General features: G+C 34.9%; 2 protein-coding genes and 1 pseudogene across 4 annotated transcripts; 2 read left to right on the top strand and 1 right to left on the bottom strand.

Moving 5' to 3' along the window:
* Positions 1 to 583: 583 nt before the first annotated feature.
* Positions 584 to 12,231, top strand: LOC115995239 (WD40 repeat-containing protein HOS15). Of its 2 annotated transcripts, XM_031119725.1 has the most exons (14): positions 585 to 981; positions 2,094 to 2,239; positions 2,356 to 2,716; positions 2,825 to 2,919; positions 3,001 to 3,047; positions 3,638 to 3,785; positions 4,629 to 4,692; positions 7,326 to 7,484; positions 7,581 to 7,702; positions 8,107 to 8,181; positions 9,715 to 9,768; positions 9,880 to 9,953; positions 11,479 to 11,553; positions 11,651 to 12,231. In XM_031119725.1, exons 1-14 carry the CDS (start codon positions 921 to 923, stop codon positions 11,868 to 11,870), a joined length of 1,701 nt encoding a protein of 566 aa, XP_030975585.1. In that variant the 5' UTR covers positions 585 to 920; the 3' UTR covers positions 11,871 to 12,231. The 2 variants fall into 2 exon arrangements, with proteins under 2 accessions (XP_030975586.1, XP_030975585.1); XM_031119726.1 differs by lacking the exons at positions 11,479 to 11,553; positions 11,651 to 12,231 and having other exon boundaries at positions 584 to 981; positions 9,856 to 9,945.
* A 238-nt stretch (positions 12,232 to 12,469) lies between these two features.
* LOC115950275 lies at positions 12,470 to 15,282 on the bottom strand (annotated as a pseudogene).
* Positions 15,283 to 16,161: 879 nt separating this feature from the next.
* Positions 16,162 to 19,052, top strand: LOC115995240 (protein NUCLEAR FUSION DEFECTIVE 6, chloroplastic/mitochondrial-like). Of its 2 annotated transcripts, none has more exons than XR_004093310.1 (3): positions 16,162 to 16,373; positions 16,466 to 16,620; positions 18,526 to 19,052. XR_004093310.1 is itself a non-coding variant. In XM_031119727.1 (3 exons), the coding sequence occupies exons 1-3, from the start codon at positions 16,219 to 16,221 to the stop codon at positions 18,531 to 18,533; spliced, it is 282 nt and encodes a 93-aa protein (XP_030975587.1). In that variant the 5' UTR covers positions 16,162 to 16,218; the 3' UTR covers positions 18,534 to 19,052. The 2 variants fall into 2 exon arrangements, 1 of the variants encoding a protein (XP_030975587.1); XM_031119727.1 differs by having other exon boundaries at positions 16,466 to 16,584.
* Positions 19,053 to 23,796: the final 4,744 nt, after the last annotated feature.

The following is a 23,796-nucleotide window of genomic DNA, read 5'->3' on the forward strand; positions in this document are numbered from 1 at the left end:
CAACCAATAATAACCTACCACTTACGATTTGTTATGAAAATGTAGTGAAAATATTGTAGACATAACATTTCTCGTCTAAATGAATGCTTAATTGGAGTTTCAAAAAAAAATTTGTTTATACTTTTGCCACTCTAACTCTGACCCTGGAAGCACATCTTGCAATGCATAAATTATTCAACATACCATGACAAAATTTTTAAAAAAAATTTACTGTTTTCTCCACTTTTCGACAAAAAAAAAATTATATATATTTCCATACAAATACTCAAAATAATTAATACGATAAAACAAGTCAGCTAGAAACAAAATCTTTAGTTATGTGAATGAAAGAAGCACCAATTTTTTTTACCAAACCAACAAAAAAAATATTGACACAAAAATTTTTAATTGTCCTACGCGTGAAATTACTCTTGTTATTATTTGTTCTTTTGAGAAACAATAATGTGAACAATTATTTTTGTTGTTTTTTTGGGCCCCTCTCCCTTATTCGGTCAGAGTGGGGCCTCACACATCTCACCAAGTGAGGCCCATCAATCCTCCGGAACATTGAATAGGTACGGCATTTCAGCGAACACGATGCCAATTTCCGAAAAGGCAAAAAAAAAAAAAAAATGACATAACCCGTGAGTTGCTGTGGCTAAGCAGTAACCGTTTGTCACGGCCTCACGGGAAAGGAATTGCAAACGTTACGGTGCTGGTTTTTACGCATTATCGACAATCAAATCAATACACTACCCCCCCTTTCCTTCCCTTCCGTTCACGATTTTTCCAGAACTCCTCCTCCTCTCTCCGCCTCCATCCCACTCCTTCGCAAACCAAAAACCCCAATCTCTTTCTCTCTCTCTCTCTCTCTCTGGTGTTCATGTTTGTTTAAGCTTTGTATCCACAGCCACTGAGCTCAGTGACTTCGCGACGAGACGATGAACTCCATCACTTCCGTCGAATTGAATTACCTTGTCTTTCGTTACCTTCAAGAATCAGGTAATGTTATAGCTCCTCAAAATCTTCTCCTTCTTTTGGCTTATTTTTCTGTTCTCTTCTCCCCAAAGTTGATTAGTATTCTAGGGTTTGTACAGGAAGCTGTTCCTAGAAGTATAATAGTTGCAATTTCCTTGCAAGATTTGTGTTTGTTGCTAATATAAGCAGTCTAGGGTTTGATTAGAATGAAGAAAGCTTGCGTTTTGGTAATAACTTTTCCTATTGTCTGGTCGAAGCTTGATCTTTTATGTAGGTTTCCATTTTTATTTTTGTTTTTAATAATATAATGTAGCCGTAGGTATTTGCAATAATTGTGTACCAATGGTTGCGTTAGGGTTTTCAAATGCTACGCCTGGCTTTGTGTAGCAGAGTATAATGTGCGTTAATTTAGCATATTAAATATAGTTTTGATGAAACTTAGCATCTGCAGAAGGTTCTAATTTCAGTGATAGGTCATGGCCTTTCTTAGAAGAGAAATAATTTTTTTTTTTTGAAAGGTAGAAAAGAAATAATTAGAAATAGACAAAGAATATGAAGTATTTGAAGCATCCACACATGCTTATAATTTAAATAAAAAACCTGTTTTAATTTAAAAATTAGTTATATTGATTATTAATATGGAGCTGAACATTATCTCTAAATCAGGCAGGTTTGTAGGACATGCACTTGGTGTTTAAGGTCCCTTGTAATTTTTGGAAACAAAGTTGCGATAATAGCTTCACTATTTTAAATAAAAAATACATTTTGTTAGCATAATCTTTAATTTTTTCCAGTTTTCTGGGGAAAGCGAGACATGAATTATATTCAACACTTGAGTTGTAATTTAAACAATAGTAAATGAATAAAATTTTCAACTTGTTTCCTTCATTCACTTAATGAGAATTTTTTATTTTATTTTATTTTTTTATTTTTTGATAGGTAAATGAGAATTAAAAAAAAAAAAATTTCATATAATTTATTTAGCAGTTTGATGAGACATTATGGTTGGAGAAACTTCAAAACTTTACATTGCTCTTTTCTTTGGGGGGGGGGGGGGGGGGAGCTCTTAATTTTTTGAGCATTCTAAATCCAGTGGAAAATGTATATACTAACTCCTCCTTGTCATACTCTTGTAGGATTCACACATGCAGCATTTGCTTTAGGATATGAGGCGGGTATCAACAAGTGCCCTATTGATGGCAATTTGGTTCCACCCGGTTCTCTTATAACATTTGTACAAAAAGGACTTCAGTACTTGGAGATGGAAGCAAACTTGAGTAATGTTAGCATGCTTAATTCTTTTGCTTTTCATCTTACTTCCAGCATGAATTTAACTACTTTTGCTATTCTGCTTATCTCATAATTGAACTTGATCAATGTTTGTTTTAAACTTGTCAGAGTGACACAGACTTGGTGGAAGATTTCTCATTCTTACAACCTTTGGATCTTATCACAAAGGATGTCTATGAACTGAGGAAAATCATAAATGAAAAAAGGAAAAATCTACAGAAGGATAGAGATAAAGATAAAGAGCTCGACAGGGAACATGAAGGAGAACGTGCACGGATAAGAGATAAAGAAAGACATGAAAGGGAGAAAGAACGTGAAAAGGATAAAGAGAGGGCAGAAAAGGACAAGGAGAGGGCAGAAAAGGATAAGGAGCGAGAAAAGCAACATGAAGATCACACTGACAGAGAAATGGTTACAGATGTTGAGGATAAAGTTATTGTAAAACCTGAAAATAATGGTGTGTCTGCAGGTAAGTTTACATTGGCATTGAAAGTAATTCCTCTGTTTTCTTGACCTCTCTTTGTATTATCCTTTATACCAACCATGAAGTATAAAACTCTCTGGATGAGTTTTATAGGACCAGAACCAATGGATATCTCTACAACCTTGACTTCTCAGGCATGTGAAATTCCCAGTTCTGATGTGACAATTTTGGAAGGACATACTTCAGAGGTTTGAACATGTCTCCAATCTTTCTGCATGTTTTTGTCCCCCGTTCGCCCACCTCATAATGATTTTCCTTTCTTCCTTCAGGTATGTGCTTGTGCATGGAGTCCAACTGGTTCTCTTCTTGCATCAGGGTAAATATTTCTTTGTTGAATGACATACTTCTTGTGTGATGGTTCATCATGTGTATCTATAACTTATTTTAGACATCTTATGTATATTCTGTTACATGCATCTTTCATGTCAACTAATTTTATGTGTTTTCATATTGTGATCCTTTTTTGTTATCGCTGCATTACAGACTTCCTACATCTTAGTCCTTTTGCGTAGTGAATTATAGGTTCCACATTGGATATGATCTTCCAATTGAAGCAAAATCATTATGAAGGGTTACTAAGAATTGCTTTATTTTTTACTGGAGCAAATAGGGTTTTCTAAGGATTTCTTGTGTGATTATATCAGCTTCTGCATTAAGTCATATTACTGCAGATCATTATATTATTCAGAAGTAGACTTTAGTATAGAAATGCAGTTGAGTGCATCATTAATTTTGAATGAAATGATCATCTGTTTTGATTTGGCAACTAAGAATTATAACATATTGCATGTGTTAATTTCATTGTAATTCCTGGAATCTCAGATCAGTTTTTGTTATGGTATGGTAACATTATCTAAGGTTGTGAATTTTAATAGTTTTTGGCTGTATGCCTCATAAAATTTCTAGATCCGGAGATTCAACAGCTCGTATATGGACAATAGCGGATGGTAGCTCAAGATCTACTTCTAATGCTCCTTTGAATGTGCTGGTCCTGAAACATGTTAAGGGTAGAACAAATGAGAAGAGTAAAGATGTCACCACACTTGATTGGAATGTGAGTTTTATCTCACTATTCTGACTTAAGTTAATAATAGCTGCTAATTATGCTCTGGCTGAACCCACACTATTGTTTAGTTATACTATCAAATATATTCTCAAAGTTTGCATGTCATAAGCATGTGCTTTTTTAAAGCTTAGCTTTCAACTTGTTGGCTTTTATTATTCTGTACGATATGGTGCTTTATTTTTAGGTTTGATACTTGGTTTGGATTGGGATTATCTCCTGAGAGCCTCGCTTCTAAAGCTTAGAATGAAATAGTCCAATGCTAGAAGAGTGCCTAACTGCCAAGAATTTAGCATGGTCCATGTTGATTTCATGTATTTGGAAATGATTTTAATTATAAAAACTTAATATAGTCATTTCATTATCTGATACATATTATTCATTATGTACTTTTCATTGGAAGTGTTTTGGCTTAACAACAATAATAGAACCAATGTTATTGTCTCACCATTCTACGGCAGTAATTTCAAAGATTCAGTGCTAATTGTATCAATCAGGCAGGAAAGGACACCCAAAAAGATAATAGAGGTGGCACCTTTCTTACATACAGCATGAGTTAGTAACATCTTAGGTATTTGGTATTCCACATCAATGTGGAGATGGAATAGTTCCCTCCTTTGTGTGAATGATAAGAATGTGCATTTGTACATAGCAGTACTTTTGCATTACTAGTATATATATATATATATAGATATATATATATATATTAATGTACCTCTTGAAAAGCAAGAAATGCACTTTCGAGATGCTATTTTGATGGTACCAAAGGCTCCTGCTGATGTTGTCACCATTTTGTATAAAAAAATTGTGATACTTTTTCCTGTCCTTATGCAGGGTGATGGAACACTACTTGCAACAGGTTCCTATGATGGGCAAGCAAGAATTTGGAGTACAAATGGTAAGATGTTAAAGCATGATATGTTTTTTAAGTATATGCAGACCATTCAAGTGTGTGTGGTTTTTTTGTTTTTTTTGGGGGGGGGGGGATGGATAAGTAGGAGTGTGCATTTCACTTGCCATGTTTAAGGTCTTTTCAACTGATACTCAATTCAATTGAAACCCAAATAACCTTGTCACATGAAAATATTGTAGATAAGCATAAGCCATTTAATGACCTATTTAAAGCAAGGATATTTCTTATGTGAAAAAGAAACACTAGGATATTTCTTATGTGACAGAAACTAGATAAATTCCTTCTGCTTGGTATTTGTCATAAATTGTATTAACTAGTGTAGTCAATGGAGAAAGAGAAAGGTGACCTTAAGGCACCAAGTCCTTGTATTGCCTGAGGCATGAGGTGCCAAACGGTGCTCACCCAAGGGAAGCAAGGCACCAAATACTAAATATAGTTCCTTGTATGTATTATGTACATATAATGAACTCGAATAATGTATATCTAATACATGTGGAATATGATAATTAAAAGAAGCAAAGATAAAAATTATCAAATGTGTGCTGCATGAAGAAAAAAGAGAGTAATATTGAATTTTATGAGCATGGAAAGTTCATAATTTGTTGTCTTTAACTATTAGAACTTTCACACACTCTTTAGCTGCTTGAGGGACAAAGTAGGGTAGGCACAATTTTGAAAATTTCAAATTGGTTGGAGGCTCAATTAATTGATCTAAGAATAGGCTTTACAGTAGCTTATATGGAAAAAAGTTTGGTGAGAGAGAGGGAGAGAAGTATAAAATAATGAGAAACAACATGCTTGGTAGCTGATAGTTGAGGTCCCAAGGCTTAACAAAGGCAAGAGGACAATTGTTTGCTTGGTTTTGCTGTGTTGATTGATGAGTCTCTCTCTCTCTCTCTCTCTCTCTAAATGTCTGGTTTTGTCTTTAAGCTGGTTGTGGCTGCCAGCATAACCCGCACTTACCTACATAAAGGTACAAAACTGCTATATATATAGGCTTAATTTCATTGAAAATCTCACCTTCAAAGCACGGACACCCCAAATCCCTGGCTTGTCCTTGTTGGAGACATGTCGGACACGGACACTCTGGGGACTATTGGAAAAAATAATTTTTTTATTAAAATATTTTCTTTGATTTTATATGTGCTTTTGGTTTTGATAGTTGTTAATTATTTTGAAATTTAAAATAAGTGTAAAATATGATCGTATGTATATATATTTTACTTAATTTTTGTATCCCAACTGTGTTGTGTCTTAATTTTTCAAAACTTGCCATGTCTTCATGTCCCATATCACGTTGTGTTTGTGCTTGTTACCTCATCTCAAGCGCCTTGCAATCGTTTGAAGAGAGGAAAGTGCTTTGCTTTGCTTGAGTGTCTAGAGCGTCCAACTTGCCTTTGACTACACTAGTATTTAAAAAGTTTTTGGCGTAGTTCAGTTCCCCCCACTTTACTTGGCAATGTTACTGCCACACAGTAGTTTGTGCATGAGCTGTGCTGTCACTGATGTTTCTTAACTGTTAGAAGTCTATCAGATACTTGAGCTCACAGCCTCACACACATGCATATATTTGTTTATGCTAGAAAGCTTACCTTAGACATACCCTGGTCACCAAACTAACTTGCTATTTGCTAAAAGATCAGTATCTCAAAAGGATGTGAGAGAAGAATGTGGATAGAATAAGTGAATTACGAAAGCATTGTGGAGATTTGATTTACACAAAGTTGAGTTCCTTGCACAGCTAGGATATGTGGTTAGCGAATTTTCACTAGTTCTTTTTCTTTGAGTTATTTCCTTCTTTTTTTCTTTGAGTTATTTCTTTGTTTCTTTGAGTTATTTCTAGTGTGTGGTTGGAGGAATATATATATATTTTTTTATAAATAGGATATATGGTTAGAGAATTTTCAATTGAAGTTCTTTTTCCTTAGATTTCTTTTGATTTGTTAAAGAACATTGGGGATTATACTTTTTCCTTTTTCTTCCAATATAATATTTTTACTTACCACCCCCCTCCACCCAAAAAAAGATTCAATTTGAGCTTTGGTTATTTTACTCATTCTCGTTGGTTTTTGTGTTTGTTTGAGATAGCATATTTTCATTGGTTTATTTGGCTTAAAAGATAAGCTAGGCAAAAGTACAATTGTACCTTTTTTTTTTTTTTTTAGTTGTATATAGTCCAAATAAACTGAATGGCAGATGCATGGGAGAGGCATGGGACTTTTATTCCATTTTCAAAGATCCAGTTTTCTCTTTAACAGTAGGGCAGATGTAATGTTATTTTTTCCCGTTTTGTTGTGTTGTTAATATTATGTATAATATCTCAATCTGTTATAATTATATGGATATCTCTTTCCCCAAAATATACGTCCACACATACACAATTACATAACCTAAGCATATAATATCTGCATGTATGGATTAGGCCAAATGTTTAAGTAATTTTTTTCTTGGTTGGTTTGATATCTTTCATGTGGTACCTATCAAAAAAAAAAAAAAAAAAATCTTTCATGTGGTGTGTCATATTTATGTGGGAACTTGGAATTGTAATTGTATGCTAGTCTTCATTGCATCGCACAAATTTATTTGGTGTACTGATTTTTGTTGTTATCTTTGTTCAGGTGAATTAAGGAGTACTCTAAGCAAACATAAAGGACCCATATTCTCTCTAAAGTGGAACAAGAAGGGTGATTATCTTCTTACAGGCAGCTGTGATAAAACTGCAATTGTATGGGATGTGAAGGCAGAGGAATGGAAACAACAATTTGAATTTCATTCAGGTGTTGCATTTGATTGAATGTTAATACTCATCAGTGTTTGTCTTGTGCAACAATTTCCTTTGTTTGGGTTTAAACTTGAATATTTGTATCATTTAGGTCCAACACTTGATGTCGACTGGCGCAACAATGTTTCATTTGCAACAAGTTCCACAGACAATATGATATATGTTTGCAAGATTGGAGAAAACCGCCCTATCAAAACTTTTTCTGGGCATCAGGTTTGTTCCTGAATTCTACTGCTCATATTGCTCCCTAAGTATTGCTTCTGTACTTTTCTATTCATGGCCAACCTTGGGGCTTAGTGTGGATTTTTGCTGGGAATTGCCAGCTCCACCTTTAGGAATGTTTCAGTTTACTCAAAAATTATACATCGACCCTACGATTAATCAAGTAGCAAAACATGTATTTACCAGCTTAGCGCCTACATTAGTGGTAGTAGTTACTAGAATTGCCTCATTGTGTCTAAATTGTTCTTTTTGACTATCAAGTAGCGAAACTTGTTGACTTTGGTTGGCTTCTGAATGTTTGGAAAGCATTAGATCAAACTGTGTGCATTGACTTATGAAAAGATTTCATTGTAAATTTTTTTTTAAAGCTAATTATGAACTTTGTGCGATTTCAGGGTGAAGTTAACTGTGTCAAATGGGATCCAACAGGTTCTTTGTTGGCCTCTTGCTCTGATGATATCACAGCAAAGGTTGTTTATGCTACTCCTTCCTTTTAGGAAATTTGATTTACATCTTATGTTTTATTTTTATTTTTATAAGTAATTACTGCTTCATCAAATAAAAAACAAAAGTACAGAAGGACTTATCAAAAAAAAAAAAAAAAAACCTAAAGAACAGAAGGGACCAGAGCACACAGGCAGTGTGCTGGGGGCCAACAAAGAAAACAAAATTATAAAGCAAGAAAATTACAGCTATCAAGTAAATCAGCCAAAGAGTTAAAAGTAAAAACACCCGAGGCATTTGTCCACTCAGATAAAGTCTGGAAGAATAGCAGCTTCAAATCATGAATCAACCTCTTTTGCTTCCTTCAAAAGTGTAAGTATTCCTTTCCCACCAAATACTCCTCATGAGACAATGAGGGATCATGGCCCAAATTGCTGCATATCTATATCTGTTAAACTTCCTTGGCCAGCTTGCTATAGGATCCACAACCCAATTGGCATAACCCACAGAACGCCAAATAGAGAAAACACCAAATTCCACAACTCTCTAGCAACAGGGCAGTGCATAAGTAAATGATCAATAGTCTCCTCATCTCTCTTATACATGCAACACGAATCGATCACCATTACTCTACACCTCCTCAAATTATCATTACTTAAATCCTCCCCAATGCCACAATCCAAAGAAAGAAACTAACCTTTGTAGGTACTTTCAGCTTCCATATAGACTTCCAAGGAAGAGAGTTGAATAGAAGAATGTAAGGCCCTATAAAAGGATCTAACATCAAAAGTCTGCTTGGAGGAGGGAATCCAGCAAAGCTCATCCGCTACATTCTTTCTCCTCAGGCCAGAATAGATCAAATCTATAAAGGAGACAACCAATTCCAATTCCCAATCTTGTGCTGGTTTAACAAAACTGACATTCCAATGATAACTATCCTCTAAAAGAGATAACAAGTCTGCCACTGAAGCATCCCGTTACTACAAGCAAAGCCATAAAGTTCAGGGAAGTTGTCTTTCAGAGGAAGCCCCCCACACCAAGGGTCATGCCAGAATTTTATAGAAGAGTCATCTCCCACCTTAAAGTTAACAAAATGATAAAAAGTGTCGCACCCCTTCCTGATCCTCTTCCAAAGACAAACTCCGTTGGGCCCCTGCACAGAATTAGAGCACCAAACCCCCCCTGCATCTTATGTGTCATTGACATAGATTTTCACTGTTGGCATTATATATATGCGCATGTGTTTGTGTGTCTGCACTTTTGTCACTGCCAGGGTTGTTTATGGTACTAGTAGTACCTTTATTTGCATCTTATGTTCCATTGACATAGATGTTTGCTCTTAGCATTATCTCTGTGTGTGTGTGTGTGTGCGCGCCCGTCATCTTCAACTTTTATTTCAATCTTCAAATTAATTTAACCTGTTTCATACAGTTTAATAACATTTCTTCTTGGCTTATCTTGGTTCTTGTCTCTCCAAAATATATATTGTTCTGTTGGGTTTTTTTTCTTTTTGGTGTGTTTTTGTTTTCAATTTCAACTAATATATGGCAATGTTGTAGATATGGAGTATGAAGCAGGAAAAGTTTGTTCATGACTTAAAGGATCATGCTAAGGTACTGTGGAGATTTTGTTTCTCTTTTTAATCTCAATGTGTTTGCCTCCCAGCATATGCACTTCTGATCTGACTGGATTGTTCTCAGAAACATTGAATAATTGTTTTGCAGGAGATATATACTATCAGATGGAGTCCCACTGGACCTGGTACAAGCAACCCTAATCATCAGTTATTGTTGGCAAGGTATATGCTGTTGATTTAATGAATTTGAATGCCATTAATTTTCATCTACCTTTATGCATTTGCACCAGTTATCTAGTTATTCTATTTGGTAGTTCTGGAATTGCTTTTTTAGTTGATCATTTATTTTTTATTCCTTGAAAAGTGAATTTACTATGGATTATGAATTATGGATTTGTTCTAGAAAACCTGTTAATGTTATCAAAATTTTCATAGAGGCACAGAATTATTAAAAGCTTGCAGCCTGTAGTAAAACTCAATTGATTCTATGAGGTGCTGTTAAAGAAGTTTGTATTTGGCATCTTCATATATACAAAACACATTGAACTTTAATTAGTTTCATACAATATTATTAAAGAGATAGAGTGCATCAGGAGTTGTTAGGTGAAGCCACCATTGTGTTGAAAATGTTCCATTGCCATTTGGTCTTCAATGATGGTCAGGTTTATTTTCTCAGACTGTAGACTTCATAATTTTTTTCTTGGCCCATCTTCAACTCCTGTCTGTAGTGATGGACAACTTTATTGCATTAATATATCATGCTGGTTTCACTATTATCATTTAACTTTCCTATCAAAAAAATATATTGTGCTGGTCATTGTATTTCTTCACCCCTACCCCCCTTTCACATTTAGTCCTGAACCTTTACCCCATGATTTAAAATGGTCCCTCAGGCTTTGAAATGCTTCATATTGGTCCTTATAATTTTAAGTTCATGTCTAGTGTTCATTGTCGTTAGCTCTTACTTTGATTCTCTCTACTCCAAAACAAAGTATTTGAACAGCCAATCCTTTCCCTTATATGTTGATATCAAAATCCTTGGGATTTCACTGAACAATCTCTACTCAATCAGCAGGAGTTAACTGCAAGGACTTTTTTGACACAAACTTTTCTTTTTGATAAGTATTTCTTTGACACAAACTTAAAAATGTAAGGACTAAATGAAGCATTTCAAAGGATAGGAAATTAGAATACCGCAACACCCATGAGGGTTGCCATGCACACTTCATAAATGATTGATAGCTCAAAGGTGGCTTTCCCCCATTATTTTCCAAATATTAGTCATTGGAGTGACTAGCAATTAACAGAGGGAGAGATTCACTTAAATGAACTAACATGGGCATAAATACGTCAAAGCTCAAATGCAATTGAAAAATGAAAGTCCAAAGTTTGAACTCACCTTCTGTATAATATCCGCGGGATTGAAGAGTGTATGACTCAGGAGAGAAAACCTCAATTACAGCAGTAGATGCATCATGCATAGTCCTGTTTATATTTTAATGAATTTGAAACATGGGGCAAAGGTTGAGCACTAAATGTGTAACTAAGCCTATATCACTGTGTTAAGATAAACTAAGGTTTTGCTATGACAAGATCTGAATAAAATTCTTTGTGCATCATATTGCATACAAACTTCACACACACATACACACAGTTAAAATAATGTGTGTTGCAGGACATATTTAGGTCTTCATTCTTGTTTTACTTATTTCAGTTAAAATATTCAGCTGGTTGTGTTTCTATGTAGTGCATCGTTTGACTCAACAGTGAAACTATGGGATGTGGAACTTGGGAAACTTCTATACAGCTTAAATGGACACAGGTACTGGCCCTTGCTGCTGTCATTGATGATATTTGAAGGTGATTATAACTGATGAGATGCTTTTGAATTTCACTGATGTCTTATATCGAAACTTCAGGGAACCTGTATATTCTGTTGCATTTAGCCCAAATGGTGAGTATTTGGCCAGTGGATCTCTTGATAAATCCATGCACATCTGGTCATTGAAGGAAAACAAGATTGTCAAAACTTATACAGGCAATGGGGGCATATTTGAAGTTTGCTGGAACAAGGAAGGTGACAAGATTGCTGCATGTTTTGCCAACAATACAGTTTGTGTTTTGGATTTCAGAATGTAAGGTCTGGGAAAATGCTCTACAATTTCCCTAGTTTTCCAAAGCACTATGACCTCAGGAATGATAATTAACTTCTTAGTTGGTCTTCAAAGTTTAGTTGTGGAGATATTACTTTTGATGGGGATGGGTAAAAATGTATTTTGGGTGGGTAGGTTTTGCGTTTTAACCATAGATCAGGCATTACTCACTTGTATTGATCGCTTTTGTAATTACATTTACTCAATTATCTTTCAGGCTTATGCTTGGTAGGAGTGAATTTTGAGTTTGTAACCCAATTATGTACAGAATTATTTGAATTGGGCCATAATTCATGGTTTCTAGTTTACCATTTCTTTTCCCAATGATAGTTATTTGGAACGATGTTTGTTACCCGGTTACATTTCGTTTACTATGTTTATTTCAGTTTTTCTTTGCTGAATGGTTATCTTTTCAGTTGATGTTGAGGAATGAGCCCAACTATCACTGGTCAAACAGATTAGGCAAAGTTGGAATTTGATGGCAATTGGTTTAAAAAAGTTATTCAAATTGTACGATCAATGGAATGCTTAGTAGCACTGTATCAGTGATATATTACAGTTCATTAGTAATTCTCACAACCACAAGAACATGATCCGTTAACAATATTGCAATTCACCAGTAATTCCCACAAGAACATGAACCGTTCACAAAGTGGTGAAATCGATTATGGTCCCTCATTATGATCTTACGTCCCAGTTATCTTTGAAATCAGCTTGGTCACAGCATGGTCCAGACATACACGGAGGTTCTTCACAATCTTTATAGTAGTTCCGGGTTGAGTACTACTGATGAGCCCAAAAGCCATAGCTAGCTTCTCACTGAACTTCAAGGGATTGTTCCTTTTGTCTCTCTCTTAAGTCATGTAACACAATTTCTGTCTGTGGAGGGTAGCTGTGTGCCTCAAGCCAACAATTTATCTCCTCTAGCATCATGTAAATTTCTTTGCTGTTTGGGTGTTCCTTATCTCCAGCAAGAAACTCATGTACCTAATTATTCACTTCAATTGAGCTACAGCCAGGTTCCTTCTGCACTCCACTGTCTTTCATCAAGGTCCTCACCCTTGCCACCCCATCCCAGTTGCCAGCAGATGCATTTATATTTGATAAAACAATATACGTTCCTGAATTTGCAAGGTTCTTGCCAACCAGAAACTCTGCAATTTCCTCTCCCAAAGCAATGTTATCATGGAGCCTACAGGCCGCAAGCAAAGTTCCCCATAAGACAGGATCTAGCTCTGTGTTCATGTTTTTGACAAGCACATATGCTTCTTCTAAATGCCCAGCACGGCCAAGAAGATTTACCATACACCCATAATGCTCAATCCTTGGTTCAATCCCACATTGAAAGGAAAAAACTCCATCCCTTACTGACTAAACCAGCATGACCACAAGCACTCAAAATGGCAACGAAGGTTACATGAGTAGGATGGTCAGCGGCGGCTCCAGGAATTTTTTTCAGGGTGTTCCTTAAGAAGGATAAATTACACAATCTAATAAAAAGAGAAATTATTAATTATTGTTATTTAGTTGTTTCATTCATTTGTTTGTCTTTTATAAACTATAATTTGTTATATTGTTGTTTCATTAATTATAAAATTATTAATTGTTGTTTAGCCTAACATAATTTAATTTGTTTGTTTTTTATAATGTATTGGTTAATTAAATTATTAATTATTGTTTATAAGTTGCTTCCCCCAATTAATTATTGGTTAATTAAATTATTGTTTATTAGTTGTACTAGCACACACCCCATGTGCATTTACTTCCCCCAAATCAAATATCCCACCCTGGCCCCATGCCCCCGTCTACCCTCCACTCAACAGACAAGCCCCATGGCTCTCAATCACAAAAGCCAATCAGATAAATTCACAATCACAAATCACAATACACTAAAAGACAATTAATTGTATCTCACCAACACCAATAGTCACCAACACCAACGGATAAAGCCAAAAACAAGGGCAAACATTAATAAAGTGATAAGGTAAAGCTAAGCAATCAGATAAAGTCTCAAATAAAGTCTTAAAGAGAGAGAAACTCTCATTTGCTTTCAGTCTTTAAATAAAGAGAGAGAGACAGAGAGTCTAAAAGAGAAATCCATACCCATTAACACGTATATGTAAGAGACTAAAGAGAGAAAAAGATGAAATACCTTGAGTTTGAGGGAGCAGGGAGGCTTGAGGTTGAGCTGAGGGGCGACGCTATCGGGCAACATGTCGAGGCGTGATTGATCTCCGATCCGATAGGACCGATCTTCGATCTCCGATGCTCGATGTGCTATGGAGCTCGAGTTTGAGGCCCGATCACTGATGACCGATGTGCTCTGGAGCTTACACCGTCCGTTGGTTGTTGTCGTTGATGGCTAATGAGGTTTTTTTTTTTTTTTTGTTAGGTTTTTGATTTCAATTTTTGCTTTACATGATGAATCGGATGTGTATATTGGGTTTTTTTGTTTTGTTTTGTTTTGTTTTGTTTTTTTTTTAGAATTCGTGGGTTTGCTACCATCTGTAATTTGTTCATTTTGATGTTAGGCTTTTTTTCCTTGGTGGGCTTGCTCTGTTACAAAATTTTTTTGGGCTTTTTTTTTTTAATTATAATTTGAGGGTGTTCCTAATTTTTTTTTTTAAGGGTAAACAAATAAATTTTTTAAAATTATTCTATATAATTTTTTTTTTCTAGGTCAGGGTGTTCTTGCCATTGAGGACGGTGACCAATCATGCACATTTCATTAAACAATTGCAAGGCATTTTGGCTAAATCCATGAATCGCATACCCTGCAATCATTGAATTCCAAGCAACGACATCCTTGTCTTTGATCCTATCAAAAACCAATTGCGCCTCCCCCAAACTACCACATTTGCTATGCATATCAACCAACGCAGTACCAACATGAACATTGATCTCAATCCTTTTATTCTCAATATAAGAATGAAGCCATCTACCAGACTCCAATGCGCCAAGCTGCCCACACAAGCAGAAAGTACAGACAACACCGTCACTTCGTTAGGCTTAACTCTTGCCCTCAACATTTTTCTAAACAATATAAAAGCCTCATTTGGCATCCCATTCCTGAGCACACCCATCAATCATCACATTCCAACAAACTACATCCCTCTCCTCCATTTCTTCGAACAATACACGAGCCTTGCCAAGTTCCCCATATTTAGCAGAGCAAGTAATCATTGCCGTCAAAGAAACCAAACTCTTCTCAGGCATAGTATCAAACAGTTGTTGTGCAGACATCACATCACCCCCCTCTTGCATAAACATCAACTAGACCAGTCCTAACGAACAAAATAGTTGCTGCGCAGACATCACAAATCCGACTCGAGCATCTCAAAGTTATCTAGAATGATGCACAAAAATGACCGAGGAGGATTCCCTCTCCTATTCCGCATTCTATGGAGCATCACAAAGATGACCGAGGAGGATTCCAGTTGCATTTAAAAAAAAAAAATATATATATATATATATATAATCCCCTTCTTTTTCTCTTTCCCTTAATTATATCCTTTTAATTAACCGTTAGTGTTTATTGCGCTAATGCACGCACATTTACGCACGAAAAACAACTTAAGTCTGAAATTGTTCTATTACAATTTCCATCAAAATAAAAGGGTCGTAAACAACATAAAATTGGGTAAATTGTACTCTTTTTTTTTTAACTTTAACTATGGTATTATTACAATGTTGCTATTAACTATTTTTATTAAGCATTTTATCCTCCAAGGATTTCTATCAAAATTAATATAAAATTAAAATTTTATTATACATGTTTTTGAAAAATTATGACAAAGGATAAAGTGTTTTTTTTTGAGAAGAAGTGTTTCTTACTTTAAGGCAACGTTGCAATTACATCCTAGTATAGTGTAATTAATGTTTTATCACATTAGTCAAGATAAAGTGAGAATATTTATGCATGCAAAAAAGTTAATTAACTCATTAAAAAGGTTATATAACTAAAGTCGCATAAATAGTATTTAAAATAGAATTTTTTATAAAACGCTTTTAAAAATAGATGGTTAATGTATTAATGAGACCCCTTAAAATGAGATAACTTCAAATAAATTTGGAGTCCAGCTTTATTAATTGTATAATGATTAATGGATAAAATGTTCGAGGCTCGAAAGGGGTGAAGGATCTGCAATAAAAAAAAAAAAAAAGGTGTGAAGGATCGAATTCTTTTGCCGGCCCACACTTTAAGCAAAATGTGCCTCCTAAATCCAACGAAGAATTGGGCTGGGCTTTATAACTCTAGGGTTTTAAACAAAAAAGTCTTAAACCCCAACTCAGCTGAGCTGGCTTCAAAATTCACTTCAGTAAAAGAGAAGAAAATGGCTGGGCGCTGTGGATCGCTGTCGAGGTCTCTGCTCTCCACCGCCAGATCATCAATCCGATCATCTTCTTCCTCCTCAACCTCCCTCCCCCGCCTCCGCCCTTCGCTTCCACAACGCCTCCACTCTCGCCCACCCCTCTTATCCTCCACCAGGTATTCTAATTTCTATCCTCTTTTTTTCTTTAAATTTTAAAAACACAATTGAATTTGAATTCTTAATTTATATATACAAATATTTGGCAAAGGACTATGGGAGAGCTAGGGTGCGTCCAATCGCTGATGCCACTGCACAGCGCAGTCGCCGCGGCTCGACTCACTTCCCACATTTCCATCGAAGCCCGTGCTTTCTGCGAGTTGTCTCAGGGTTCGTAAATTTCCCAGGATCGCTCATTTTCTCTTTGTGAGTCTATATTTTGTCCAGTATTTACATATTTATACTATGATCAGCTCTTTATTCATTTCTCCTTTCCATTCTACAAGGAATTAGTTAGTATTTGAAAGTAGAAGTGTGTGTGTGTATATATATATATATATTTATTTTTTGGGCTTATCTGCTTATAAGCTCGCTTTTATGTGAAGCTTTTTAAAACCTTACTTTTTTTTCAAGCTACAAATATACTTTAGCACACTTAAGGACACTAAAGTTTTGTAGAAAAGTGTGTCTACGACACTGGTTGTGGCTGAGCTGGGATTAGCCAGGCTGTCTTTAAATTTCTGAGTATGATTTAGGTTTATTTACCACATATATTTGAGTGTGGTGACTCTGGTGAGTGAGTGGGTGAGTCTCGAGTTGGTATCATTGGGTAGCGTGGAGAACCGTTTAATTGTGTTTGCTGAATATTTAGTTTAGACTTTAGACTAAAACACAAATTACACAATGATTAGGTCAATTTTTGTTTTGGTCCTAAATTCCTAATGTTTATTTATCACTTTTGATTTTAGTTCCTAAGTTGGACGTTGTTTTTAATGTTGTTCTTCTGTCAATTAAAATTATTGACATGTTAAATGCCAATTTAGTTTTTGCAGTTTTAATGTATTAAAACCATTTTGTCATGTTAGAATTTTTTTTTTTTTCAAACAATATATTTTTCTCAAAAAAAAATTATTTCTTCTTTCCCTATACTGATCCCCTTTCCAACCACCTTTGCCAATCTCATCTCCAAACTAAAGTGGTGGAGATCGATTTTTTTTTTTTTTTTTGGGGGTGGGGGGGGAATTAGTAAAATTTTATATTCACATATTTTTATTTTTAATGAAAATTATAAGAGGGAGGAGGGAAATTTTTAAAAGGCCCCTCTTTGCCAGTGCCTGCACCCACCTTGAACCACAACATAGTCATCACCCGGGGCTGGGATCCATGTTAGAACTGTGCTTGATTTTAGTGTTTTAGTTTACCATATCATATTTTTCCATCCATTAGTTGATGACAAGGACCTTTTTGTCACACATTTAAACAGTTAAGGATTAAACTAAAACATTTGAAAGGTTAAGGACCATTTTGAAACAAGGGAAAAGGTTGAGGACCAAGTGTTTAATTTGACCTTATTTTAATTAGTTTTATTTAATTTTGTAGTCAATTTAATTTTTTGTTTTTAGGTCTTACTAGTTAATTAGGTTAGTAGTATTTTAGTTCTTAGAGTCAAGATTTTTATGTAATTCAATAATTGGGATTTCCCAAGTCATTTAGAATTGGGTTTCCTTAGTCAATTATAATAAAAATAAGGGGTTGCTTATGTAAGTTAGAATTATGGTTTAGTAGTCTATAAAAGCATAGTATTGTCCTCTTATGGGGACATATTATTTTGATGATGAATAAAATTTCTCTTGAAATTCTCCCAATTTTTTGGTGTTGACTCTAGCTAACCATAGGTACCAACTCCTAGAGGTTCTCTCTTCTTTTGTGCTGACTCCTAGTTACTTTTATTTTCTCTTCTTTGATTTTTGTGTTGCATCGTTTGGTTTTATCGTGCCTCAGTGTTTGTCTGTTTGGGTTGGGTAGGGAGTAAAAAGGTTGGGAATGAGTGTTAAGGAAAAAGATTGTAATGGAGTTGACAGTGGATCATAATTGTGCTTCGCCATTTGCCATGATTGATCATATTAATTTTCCTAAGTATCTTAGAAGCCATCCTTCTCAAATTTCTTGTTCAAATTTGAATATTTGGCTTAAATAAGAACCATAAATGTGTAAAACTATTTTCTTTGAGAAGTTCATAATTTACTTATAATGGAGCAATGTTTTTTGTGTCATGGGAATTATATGGAACTCCTTTGCTGATAAATTTTCTGGTCTTTTGCTGTCCTGTAGGTACTTAAATACACTGTAGCTCTGCACACCAGGTGCTATGTCATATGGGATTAGAAGTACATCCTGTTGGAACTCCATGATTCTTATCTTGATGGAGGGTGTAGGGAGTACTTTTTGAATGTTGCTCAATTCAATAGGTATTATTTCAAGAATTTGTCCTGTTTTTTTTGTTGCATAAACTCACAAAGAGTTCCAGCTTTTCATTTATGAACTCATATGAGTTTTTGTTTGATTTTTCAAGATTTTATATTGTAATTTTTATCATTAGAGACTACTTGTTTGACTTTATGGAGCCCCATAATTTTGACGTTGGATATTTATCAACAAGAAGCAAGTGTTAGTTCCAAAATTTAGCATCAAGGGAAGTTTCTAGAATTAATTTTTGGGCATTACTGTGACCCAAGAATTTAATGGAATGTGGCTGAATTGGTACAAACGAACACATGCTTCAGTCAAGTGCAGGCAATCTGATACTTTGTTATGTCTTTAGGGGAATAAGAAATGCTAGGTAGCTGGCTTTTTTGGTTGCTTGTTGGTCGTCTATGTTGATTACCCTCACTTGAACAGCACTGCCAAGTCATTGGTTTTATTGATGAATGATGAGTTACTATCTTTTCTTTTCTTTTTTCTTGTTAAATGTTTATGTTGATGCATAACCATTGCCAAACCCTAAACGATGCATGAAGGAGAATGATTCATGAATCATGAAATACATTGGTTGGCAATGAAGGAAAAAACAAAAAAAGACACATGCAGGTTATTCATAATGCCATTCCAAAGAGAGTTTCTCTCCTACTATCTCGTACATGCCATTTATCACGGGCAGAATTGCCTTAACCTTTGGTGCCTGTACTCTCTCAATTGCATTATGTGGTTAACTATTTCTTCTGGATGAAGAGGAATAAGATTGACTTGTTGGACTAGGAATTCTGTTGAGAAGTACCTGTCATAGCAGAACAGGGCTTGATACAGGTTGAGAGTTGATGCTCTGCTAATGTATTAAGGTGCAATTTTGTTGGGCACATGCAGGTGTTAGAACCGTGCCAGGCACTCTGTCCCGCCCCACTGTAACTCTATAGTGTCCTGTCTGCTTTTATCTTGGATGATGGTCATGATGCAATAGAATATGTTTATCTTTCAATCTGAATCTTAAGTCGGGAGTCAGGAGGCAGAGTAGTTCCTAGTTGGTACAAACTTTACTATTGGTGTGTATTGTATTATTGTTTAAACAAGTCACACGATTCATTAAAAAGGTCATGTGATGAAAATTACACGTGGATGGTCTTTTCAAACATTACATAATGAGTTGGAGAAAGATTCTGCCGAACTTCCAAATACCCTATCTGTTTGCCATCAGTTTTTTTTTTTTCCTTTCCATTTATTTTTGCACATTTTTAAAGTTTCATTTTGTTTGTTTGTTTTTTTTTTTTTTTTTTTTTTTAGGTACAACCAATATTTAACCAACTTTCGACAATTAGCAAATTGAAATAGTTACCTCCAAAGGCATTCCTAAGTGTTTCAGATAAATGAATATGCAGTTATACACAGTAAGCCTATAGGAAGTTAATGTGGACATCTACGAACATTCGTGACTTCATGTGTGTCATTGTACATCATCCACCAACTTTCTGTTTACTTAATTTGAGAAATTATTCAAGTTCAGAACTCAGGAAGTCATGAATTTTATCATTCAACCCCTGGTTGGTTTTCTTGCTTTCGATTAAAAAATGGTTCTAAATGTGAAAAATCTAAGCTGGCCGAAAACTGAAATCTGCTCAAGGACGGTGAAATTGGATGAGAATGTACAATATTCTACCAAGTTGCAAGTTCTTGCTCATAATTCTTCATTATTGAAAGCTGAAAAACCATTCTGCTAGTTTTGAAAGCCTTTTGGAATACCAAAAAGAGGAGAAATTTTTAGAGGACTTGATAGTGTCGGTTTCTGCGGGAACCAGATCCAAATGATCAACAAAGATGCCAAGGGCTGTGTTGGGTCGCTTTCTTGAAATGAGTCATGAACAAAGTTCCTCATATTCTCACGTCATCACATTCCACCAAAAGATTTTCCCCAAGAATAGATCAGAATATGCCAACAAAAAGTTTTAGTTCTGGATTCTTGGGTTATAACTTATAAGAACTATCTCACCACATGGAACTACTTTGAGACCAATTTTCGTGAAAAAAAAATATAAAAATAAAAAAATAGAAAAAGTATTAGCTTTAGTAATGATCGGTTTGCATCACTACGTTATTGATTTATCATATTAAATGCCAATCTGAGAGGCATATTTCCTTCCTCCTCGAATCAGCACTTCCATGGCATATGATATTTAATTGTTGCTTGCTAGGATCTTTGTCAACAGATGCTTTAACTTGATACTGATAAGACTGTGACTTGAAAGTTGATATGCATACATTAGACGGTGGAAGTGCAAACATGCATTGCCTTTGTCTAACATGCTAGATAGCCATATTCGTTATCTTTCTGTTTACACACACACAAAAAAATAAATTTAAAGCAAAAAAGAAAAACGTATTAATTATATACACGCACAAAGTGTGTGAATAACATTGCTTAATATATATAAACTATTTACATCAAGTTAGTCTTTAGACATGGTTTGACTACAGATTTGATTATTGTCCTAAACTCTAACTTCCTTTAATAAACTAATATGTGTGCAATGCATGTGACAAGTGTTGGTTGGGTTAAGTGTAATTAAGCAAGTCATGTGTAAATAAAGATACACGTCAACTTCTTAGAAAAATTTGAAGCCAAATGCTATAATTAAGTTTGTAGCCAAACTTTGTTCTTAGTTTTTACCTTGGTCAAAACGCATTTTTCCCCCATCTAGTCAGTTTATAAGTTGTGAACTATTTTTTACTTCTCATTGTTCAAAATTAATATTCTTTTACATTTTAAATCAATTTTCTTTTTTGCCAAATAACTTAGAGATTACACATTTAGAGTATAATCATAGTTTTAAAAATTGTGGAACATATAAAAGTTTAATCATTTTATAATAATTTAAATAATAAACATCACTTTAGATGCCTAAAAATATGCAATTCAATAAAAGAAAAATATAATAATAATAATATAAACTAAAGGGAAGTCTTATTTCTAGGGAGCTTTTCAACTGATTAAGATCTACCGTGAAATTCATCCTTACTCACTCACAATATGTTTTTACTTTTTTAAAAAAATTTATTTATTTTTTACTTTTACTCATTTTTTATATTTAATGGTTGAGATTTAAAGTTTGCAACTCTAAATTTCAACAATTTATACCAATTGCACCTGATCTCAATCCCTTTTCAACATACACCATCTGATGAGCATCCAATGAATAAAGGCTTATCCGTCCAACATGAAACGCTTGACGTGTCCTCCTTGTAAGTTATGAATACCAATAGAGTGATCATACCAACAATACCTTCAACCACATGAGTCGTCCGATACCTGATACTTGTCCAACGTACATGCCAAGTAAGCTAACCAAAACCCAAGCCGTAGTTTTGTCGCTTGGTTAATATTGTTTATCCATCACCTATCGTGTTGTACACTTAGCTCCTTGAAGATAGATAAATATCATACTTGACATCTACTCACATCTAGAAAACGCTACACCAAAAGGGTCTTACCCCACATCCACTAAGTATAGGACATTGAACCTAATGATCTCAATGCTACTAACCCACGATCTCCATTACGTTGATGCCTACATTCTAGCGAGCGAACGTGGTCATTCTAGACCCCTATATAAACACCAAGATATCACAATTTCTATGCACATGAGAACACTATTTCCTAAATCTTACGCTTTTAGAGTTTTAGGAGATCATTGTGAGTTTCTAATTTAACATTCGGAGGAACTTTGGCTAGTACTACACCGATGCGCTTTGTAGGTATTTCACTCTTCAGGTTTTCAGATGTTGCGAGTTTGGATGATTGATTTATTGACGATTTTGTGCACTATCAGTTTTCATGGATGACTCATATAATAAGAATATCTAACTTCTAACTACGAATCTGCAATTTTCTTTTCTTTTCTAACCGTGAAGCTTTTATATTTTTAGGAAAAACATATCTTTAATTGGTTTTGGCTTTAGGAGATACATACGTATAAGAGTAATTAGTGGAAAAATAAATAATATAGTACTTATTTACATTAGTTATAAATTTATAATTTTTTTTTTTATATAAATTAGGGGATCCTTAGTTACAATTTGTATACCATTTCAATTTTTTTTAGGAGAAATCACACTTTATCACCTTAAACTATATCCTATATTACACTTTGCACCATAAACTTTTGGAATGCACATTTTGCACCATAAATTATAACCCTTGTTACACTTTGCTTTCTAACGTTAATTAAGTTTGCTATTAACTTGGACAGAAATTCAAAGGTTAGGGTAAAAGGTGTAATAAAGAGCGTACTGTAGGGTGATAAAGTATAAGTTCTCATTTGTTTTTAAGGGGATTAAGAAGAGGAAAAATTATGTCTTTTTACGTAATGTCATATTTTTCTATCCAAGTTAACATGAAACTTGATGTCGGGGTGCAAAGTATAACAAAGATCATAATTTAAGGTACAATACATGCATTCAAAAAATTTAAGGTGTAAAGTGTAATTGAAGGTGTAATTTAGGATGATAAAACATATTTTCCATTTCTTAATAGAAAAGTAAGAGCATTCACATCAGCTCGTTTAAAAGATTCCATCTATTTTACATCAAAAACCTATTTTTTCTATTTTACACCATCACTTTTACAAAACATCCACATCAGTTCATCTATTCTATCACCCCACTTATTTAAATAATCAATTTACTTAATTATTTATTATTTCTCTCACCTCACCCTTTTAATATGCGCTCTCTCTCCCTCTCCCTCATATTTTCTGATTTCTCTCTCTCTCTTCTATCTCTCCATAGCCGGTCTCTCCCTCTCGGTCTATCTCTCTGTCTCATCTCTCCCTCTCGGTCACAAACCAATCCACATCATCACAGCTCCGATCACCGATCCACAGCTCCGATCACAAGCATCGATCCACAGCTCCGATCACAAGCATCGATCCACAGCAGCACCGATCCATAGCTCCGAGCTCCGATCAAGACCCATACCCACGAGCTCCGACCAAGCGAGACCCACGAGCTTCAATCATTCCGATAAGCACCGATCTGTCTCTTTTTTGTTTTTCCGTTTGGGTTTGTTTGTTTTTCCGTTTGGGTTTTTTTTTTTTTTTTTAGCAAGTATATCTCTGT

Source organism: Quercus lobata, chromosome 6 (genome assembly GCF_001633185.2).
Source record: "Quercus lobata isolate SW786 chromosome 6, ValleyOak3.0 Primary Assembly, whole genome shotgun sequence".
Lineage (NCBI taxonomy): Eukaryota > Viridiplantae > Streptophyta > Magnoliopsida > Fagales > Fagaceae > Quercus > Quercus lobata.

Coding starts and splice junctions, on each gene's coding strand:
- LOC115995239 (XM_031119725.1), top strand. CDS start 921: ATGAACTCCATCACTTCCGTCGAATTGAATTACCTTGTCTTTCGTTAC. Junction 8,182..9,714: donor CTGATGATATCACAGCAAAG/GTTGTTTATGCT, acceptor GCAATGTTGTAG/ATATGGAGTATGAAGCAGGA. Junction 11,554..11,650: donor TACAGCTTAAATGGACACAG/GTACTGGCCCTT, acceptor TCGAAACTTCAG/GGAACCTGTATATTCTGTTG.
- LOC115995240 (XM_031119727.1), top strand. CDS start 16,219: ATGGCTGGGCGCTGTGGATCGCTGTCGAGGTCTCTGCTCTCCACCGCC. Junction 16,374..16,465: donor CCCCTCTTATCCTCCACCAG/GTATTCTAATTT, acceptor TATTTGGCAAAG/GACTATGGGAGAGCTAGGGT.